Below are 7,601 nucleotides of genomic sequence, written 5' to 3'. Positions count from 1 at the left end.
ACTCAATGATGCAGGAATGGTTTCTTGTCCTCTGCCGATTTCTGAATGGACATTGAACCCATCACATTTTTGTTTCTTTTTGCTCTACTTATTTAACTATTTAATGTATATTATATATATATATATATATACACACACTTAATGTATTTCACAGCTTTTTGTTATTATGTATGCATTGTACTGCTGCTGCAAAGACAACAAATTTCACAACATATGCCGATGATATTCAACCTGATTCTGAACAGTAACAACATTTGAGGCTTCAGGATAGATGCAAGAGTGAGCAAGCCACAAAGGGATATGGAATTAATACAGTCAAATGGGATCAGCATAGATAGGCATGATTTCTGGCATAGAAGCAATGGCTGAAGGGCCTGTTTTGATGTGGTACAACTCTGACATAACCATAGAACATTAAGTCAAATAATTATAGGAGAGGGTTGAATTTTAATAACAGGTTCAAACTTACACTTCTGGGATATAATATTTGTGACTTCTATATTCAGTAAGTAATTAATTCAGTATCCCATCCATATCCTACCACCCTAATCTTCTAAATTAGAAAATAAAGAATGGCTTTATAGTTACTGGCATTGGTTGTTGGTAACTTTGTTAAACTTTGTTTAACTTAAAAAATGTCAGGAAATAAAGATGATTGTAAAATATAGTTGATCTACACACACAAAGTGCTGGAGGAACTCAGCAGATCAAGTAACATCTAACTGAAATAAACAGTCAAACTGCTTATTTCCCTCCACAGATGCTGCTTGGCCTGTTAGTTCCAGCATCTTAAGTCTGTTGCACAAGATTTCTAGCATTTGCAGAAACTCTTGTGTCTATAGTTGAATTAGTCTGGCACAGACTTCAAATTTTCACCTTTACCTTCTCCTAGAGGGAGTATAAAACCTAAAAGGAACATAGAACATAGAACAGAATTTCACAGGAACAGGTCCTTCAGCTCACAATGCTGTGCCAAGCCAATTAAATTAACAATCACATGGCCAACAAAATTAATCTCTTCTGCCTACACAATGTCCATATCCCTCCATTTTCCACACATTCATGAGCTAATCTAAATGTCTCTCAGAAGTCCCTAATGCATATGTCTCTACCACCACCCCAAGCAGCACATTTCAGGCATTCAGCATTCTTTGTGTAAAAAAAAACTTGCCTCTTACATCTGTTTTGAAATTACCCCCTCCGATCAAAAATACATCCCCTCTGGTATTAGACATTTCAACCCTGGGATAAGATACTGTTTACTCTGTGCCTCTCATAATCTTAAAACCACTATCAGATCTCCCATCAGCCTCTGCCGCTCAAGAGAAAACAAAGGAGTGCAAAATCATGAGACAAAAGTAATTGCTGTCTTAAAGTAGTTTAAAGTTTATTTCTAAATTCCATAGCTCCTCAGTATAGATTTGAATTTACTCTTACGCTTTGTTTCTAAAACTCATGCAACATCAGACCATTTGTTTGCATCAGACCAGTTTTACTTGATAGATGCATACATCTAAAAAACTTCGCAAAGAAAAATCAAATGAATTTGCAAAGACATCACTTTTTCTTCGACCATTCAATCAGTTAACAGTTTGCTCTGGAGTCCCATCTGAATCATCCTTCAATCTTGCTTTTTCATATACCAACTGAAATGCTGTTTCATTTTATCTTCATTCATTTTTTTTTCATAAACAGAATCACATTTTTCCTTTTCACTATATATTATACATATAGTGAAGCTCGTTGGAATTTCAGCAACTTTCTCTGTCATCTGCTTGGAAAATATCTACTGTAGGAGAAATATAAGCACTTCTGTACTATGATGATGAACATTAAGGACAGTTTTGTTTGCAATGTTTTAACATATGTAAAATTCACCAATAGTATTTGTTAACAAGATAAACTGTCTTAAAACTGCGCATTATTATGACCAACAGCAACAGCTAAGTTCGACATATGATCAAAGAAAATGGCAATATATTAAAAAGTTGAATGCTGTCATCAACTCAATGTACAATTTTGTTGACCATTTTATTGAGGCCAAGCAGTATTATGCTGATCACTACCCTTACCAATGTGCATACAAGGTACTATTTTTAACTAATAGGCCAATGCTGTGGCCTAGAGGGCAAGAAATTTCCAATGGTGAGGCTTCAGAGGTATGAGAATAATACAAAGAATCCGTATAATTATAAGAGTGAGTGCAAAGAGGTAGCAAGGTAAGAGAGTATGAATAAGGGTAAATGTGACTTGTTGCACCTTGAAATGAAGAAAATAAGATTTTTTTAAAACGATGAGCAACTGGTAAATATTGATTTAGTGAGATTTATTGAGATGCAGTGTGTTAATATCTAGTTATAGTAAGTGCTTAATGAGGTAAAAATTATGTTGAGCTTAAGTTACTAAAATGTGTATGTCATTGTTAAGAACAGATTTGGAATGCTGTGTGCAATTTTGGCTTTCACAGCCATTGAAAGAGTACTTGCCCTGGAGTCAATGCAATGTAGAAACTGCAACTGCTTTAAAAAGAGTCAGCCTATGCCTACTGGAGTTCAGAAAAGAAATGTGAGAATATCTCAATAAAGCATACCAAATTCTGACAAGGATTAATGCTGGTAAGTTGTTTTCACAGGCTTAAAACTCCAAAACTTTAAAAAGTCATGAAAAATGACTGCTGGGTAGGAAATAAACTTATATTTCAGGATCCTATTGGACCAGCTTTGAGACAGCATATATGACAATTCCTTGCATTCTCTTCTGTTATGTAAAACTGAATCGGAGAGGGAATAAGAAGGCTGTGGAAAATGTTCTGTCAGGTCCTAAAACAAGAATGTTAGGTGAAGCATTGGAATTTTTAACAATGTACTTTTATTTGATTTAGTTGAGATATTAAAAAGAGAGACATGGCTGTGGTAATCGTGTTTAAAACCTAAATGACACCCAAACCAGAAGTTAGAAAGAGCAGGGAAGTATTGATGTCAAAATCAGATCCGCTGTGAGCTTAATGAATATTGGAGAAAGCTGAAGAATCCAATTCCCATTTGTTATTTTTTTAAGAAAGTAAAGTTTGAAAGAGATTTGAACATTATAATATGTATGAAATAGTAAGTACTAAGAGGTGAAAGGAGAAGTTGAAGCGATGAGGTACTAGAATATCCAGCAAATGCTTAGTTTTCCCTCTGTCTTTTCAGGAATTGGGAAGGTTGTTGGAGATGCCTTTCTTGCAAACCTGGGTTTCATGGATTATTTAAGGTTTGTTGTATTTGGCACCACAAAAGGAACAGGAAGCAATTTTTGATGTACAGGGCAAAGGCGCAAATATAAGTCATTGGGGTGTAGCATTGTATTGACTAATTCATTATCAAATTTCCCCTGTTGTGAGGTTACAATGTTTATATGGGCTTTTCCAAAATCTACCACAGAAAATGAAGATTTCAAAATATTTGATAAGGCACTCTTTTTTTTACAAAATGTAATAAATCAAGAATGTCATTTATACAAAAAATAATACTTCTATACAAACAACACTTTCAATGTCCACAAAGACATAATTAAATACAATACAGATTGGTTGTCTTATGAAGGAAGTTGCCACCATGAGTTTGAATGGTAAGTTTCATTCTCTCCGACCAGAATTCCTAACGAAGATCAGCGAGGAGGTTGTCGCTTTTCTCCAAACGAACTGTTCGTTTTATCTCTGAGCATATTCGTCTTCAAGTCTTCAGTGCTATAGCCCGATCCTTGCTCGTTTCCTGTTTAAGAGGATTAGTATATTTACTCAAAGTTTTATAAATATACTTTAGACCTTCATCGGATTCAGTACCGCTTCACCTCATTTTGCATTAAACATTATTTTAAAATTCCAAACATCAGTACAAGTGTTTCTGCAATAATGAGCAAAGTGTTTTATGGTTTGTTATTGTTTTCAATGACACCATGTTTCGTTATGTTTAAACTTTAAATGATTTTTTAACAATCAATAGATGACAGAAAAATCTGAACGACTAAAAGTAAAGCTAAATGTTTTGTGCCGTGCATTACCTGACGGAGGCGCAGTTTCCCTGTGGTTTCCAGTTTTCGTTTCATGAATTTGGAAAAACGGAAACTTTATGCACTGCCCGGTCACTCTGTTACAGATCCCGAACTGACACTTACAAACCTTCCTGCATTCTAATCCGTAGGTTCCAAAGGGGCAGTCTGAAAAAATAACACCCGAATAACAGAAGCATGATTAATCAGCACTAACATTAACGGAAGCGACAAGAAATATTAAGGATGACATTACATATAAATTCGAGCATCGCCTCGAGTTATAATATCCCTTTTCTAAACTCAAGTTCTCAAGTTGCTTATACATACATATATATGGGGAGGGGGAGAGGGAGAGAGAGAAAGAGAGAGAAAGAGAGAGAGAGAGAGAGAGAGAGAGAGGGAGAGGGAGAGGGAGAGGGAGAGAGAGACTGTTTTAATGATGCACAAACTTCGCTAATTGTATCCCTTAAATTAATAAGATGCCTCTCACACTGCTGAGCCGATCCGGTACAGTATTCGACATATTTGGCGCTGGTTTAGAATTCGCACTGGTATTTAAACTTTAATTCTGAGATGTAACTGAGCGCGCAGGCAAATCACATCTGGAAGAACAAAATGCCTGAAAAAGCCAGAACCACCACACTGACCAACTGGCCTATAGTTCTCCGATGTATTCCGCAGCATCTTCCTGCGATCAAGGTTATAGTGAAGCTGACAGATCCATGCCGTTTTGAGTACACTGGCATCGGAACCAATAACTAACTACCTGAGGTGAGCTGAGACGTACGTGCAGTCTGTGGCAGTGATACACTTGTCGTTTGCAAAGATGACAATTCCACTCTGCCTCCAGTCAGTATAGTGGCCCAAAGGACCATGTGTATGTCCGACGATCATTATATTTGAGATCGGCACACACCGTAAATAGGAATTCCGAATTTAGATAAGGCGCTGCAGTATATTATAGGGTGTCGTGTTCTCATTAAAGTCTGCATCGATGCTACAATAAAATGCTCTAAAATACGGGAAATGTGGAATTCTGCTTTGCATTGTCGTTTCGGTCAACATCTCACTAATACAAAATGTATGTGCGTGTGTGTGTTTAGGTTGACAGCGTCTCTCTCAGTGTGCACAGCCTTCCCGCTGAGATGAGGGGACCGCCGTGCAGCCACCGCACCGGTGATGTTGGGTAGTTCCTGGTATGAAGTGCACCAGCCCGAACCCTTTTCCACAAAAACACCAAATCACTGGGAATTTAGATTTGTTCTATATTATAGTGAGCACACGCTCTGAATTAGTAGCAAAAATTCCCAGGATCAGGACCAATCGTACGACTGCATCATTTAACTTAACGGACTCAAAAGGGACTGCGGATACTTGAGGCTAGAGGAACAGGCAACTTGTTCGTAGCTCATTTTAATTTAACGATTGTTTCTCCCAGTGTACCTACCTCTGCAAATGCCATACTCATCTCCAAAGTCGTCCTCGTCGCTGTTGAAGTTGCACCGGAGTCCAGGCCCGCATTTAACCCCGTCCATGCCGGCCACGGTGCGGTAACACACCTCTCCTCTGCCGGCTGCACAAACCTTGCAGCAGCCGCAGTCATCCAGCACAGTTCTTTTGCAGCCGGCCGTCAGCGGGCAGGCGGTGGTCCGCTCACAGGAGTAAGAGCAGTCAACCGCATATTTCAGCGTGAACCCTTCCACAGTGCCAACCAAAACCACGAGCAGCAAGCGAGCGCCAGCACTAGACATGTTTGCAGCGTTCCCACCCTACACCTGGACCCCGTCTGACCCTGAACTGCGGAGCGACAGGAGGCCTTTTATCAGTAATGTGCCCACATGTTTTTCACCGGGTCAGTTTCCTAAATCCGGTGTTGTTGTCTTCTGGCCAGCTTGTGTTGTAGGTTTCTAAATCCGGGCTGGAAGTCGATGGAATTAAGCATGTCGCACGAGGTTGCCATCCAGGAATTGAGCAGATGTATTGACGTAAGATGTTATGTTTAGTTGTTTTGTAGAGACTTTAAGACTGCATGGCTCACGTACTTGTCAACTGTTCAAGGTCGCGAAGAACAGCAAGTAAACTGTACATTCTCGGGAATTGAGTGGTACGGCTGGGCCGGCACCGCTTTCTCTGTAAGATTCTCACTTTTGGAGAATTTTCTGACACGTGTGCGGCAATATTACTAATAACTCGAGTGCACTGTTGGAAAAGACATTTTAAACATTTGTTCCATAAATCAACACTTCAAGGAACTGCCACATTCCACAAGGACGGCATTCAAGGAAGAACAGGGAGTCAGGAAGCTGATCTTTTGATTAGGAGAAAATGTTGTTTATTTGCAGAGAATTAGGATTTCATTCCAAGGCGCAACTCCAGCATCTTATTCATCTCCTTCATTAAACAATATTTCTCCTTTACTGATTTTTGGATGTTTTCTAACATGTAATTGTTGGACCCATTATGCAAATTTTGTTTGTTAATTCTCTTGTGGACCACCTTGGGAACCTCACTACATTTTTTGATGGAGGTGAGGTAAACATCTTGCTGTTTTAAAGATAATAATGACAGCATTAAATATTGCCTACCTGTTCTTGCTCCACCTTTCCCCTCACCTTTGCATCCTAGCCATCTCCTCTCTTGCTTTTCCATCCTGATAAGGGGGCTCCACCTGAAGCATTGACTGTCCATTTCCCTCCAAAGCTGCTGCTTGGCCATTTGAGTCCCTCCAGCTTTTTGTTTCCTGCTCCAGATTTCCAGCATCTGTAGACTTGTCTGTCTGCAATAAACATTACAATTACTGGTCCCATTAAAAGAGGCCTAAAGTTATAGTTGTACATTTTTTACATCCACACCGCTTTTGTTGTTACATTAGTACATGGACTTTGGAAATATTGCAAAAAAGTTTCCACAAGGAAGCAGCAATGAACCTGATTTTATTCTGAACTCTGATGCATTTGAGCTCTAAGCTGCTTGTGTGGGCATTAGCATCCTGGCAAGCCCAGTGCAAACCAGCTAGATTTTTTGGGACTGGCCTCAGTAATAATCCATTGTACAATAAACGACATGGCCTGGTCCACATATTTAGGTGAATCCCTCTTTATGTCCACTCTACAACTGGCCTTTTGTAAGCAACTCCTCCTTATTCTTATCAAGGACGATAGAGCCTTCACTCATCCTCTGAAGGGAAATTACACCGCTGACTGATTTCCACTGCTTTACTATTAGCATCAATCATTAGGTGATAAAGAAGGGATGCACTCAGACTGAAGGCTTGAGCTGTGTCTATTTTAATGCAAAGAGTGTTGTGAACAAAGCAGATGAGCTTAGAGCGTGAATCAGTACTTGGAGCTATGATGTGGTGGCCATTACAGAGACTTGGATGGTTTAGGGACAGAAATGGTTACTTCAAGTGCCGGGTTTTCGATGTTTCAGAAAGAACAGGGAGGGAGGCAAAAGAGGTGGGGGTGTGGCCCTGTTGATCAGAGATAGTGTCATGGCTGCAGAAAAGGTGGATGTCATGGAGGGATTGTCTATGGAGTTTCTGTGGGTGGAGGTTTGGAACAGGAAGG

General features: G+C 39.4%; 1 protein-coding gene across 1 annotated transcript; it reads right to left on the bottom strand.

Annotated features, from left to right (window-relative positions):
- Nucleotides 1–1,239: 1,239 nt before the first annotated feature.
- esm1 (endothelial cell-specific molecule 1) lies at nucleotides 1,240–5,999 on the bottom strand. The gene is made up of 3 exons (XM_059989422.1): nucleotides 5,480–5,999; nucleotides 4,042–4,197; nucleotides 1,240–3,752 (listed from the first exon to the last, which is right to left on the bottom strand). Exons 1-3 carry the CDS (start codon nucleotides 5,781–5,783, stop codon nucleotides 3,649–3,651), a joined length of 564 nt encoding a protein of 187 aa, XP_059845405.1. The 5' UTR covers nucleotides 5,784–5,999; the 3' UTR covers nucleotides 1,240–3,648.
- Between the last annotated feature and the right edge of the window lie 1,602 nt (nucleotides 6,000–7,601).

Source organism: Hypanus sabinus, chromosome 14, assembly GCF_030144855.1.
Source record: "Hypanus sabinus isolate sHypSab1 chromosome 14, sHypSab1.hap1, whole genome shotgun sequence".
In the NCBI taxonomy this organism is placed as follows: Eukaryota; Metazoa; Chordata; class Chondrichthyes; order Myliobatiformes; family Dasyatidae; genus Hypanus; species Hypanus sabinus.
The sequence above is the reverse complement of the archived record's forward strand: the minus strand, read 5'-3'. Positions and strand labels throughout refer to the sequence as shown.

Excerpts from the sequence above, each read along its gene's own strand:
- esm1 (XM_059989422.1), bottom strand. The coding sequence starts at position 5,783 with ATGTCTAGTGCTGGCGCTCGCTTGCTGCTCGTGGTTTTGGTTGGCACT. Across the intron at positions 4,198-5,479 it reads TGAGTATGGCATTTGCAGAG|ACTGCCCCTTTGGAACCTAC; the intron begins GTAGGTACACTG and ends TTATTTTTTCAG. Across the intron at positions 3,753-4,041 it reads GGAAACTGCGCCTCCGTCAG|GAAACGAGCAAGGATCGGGC; the intron begins GTAATGCACGGC and ends CCTCTTAAACAG.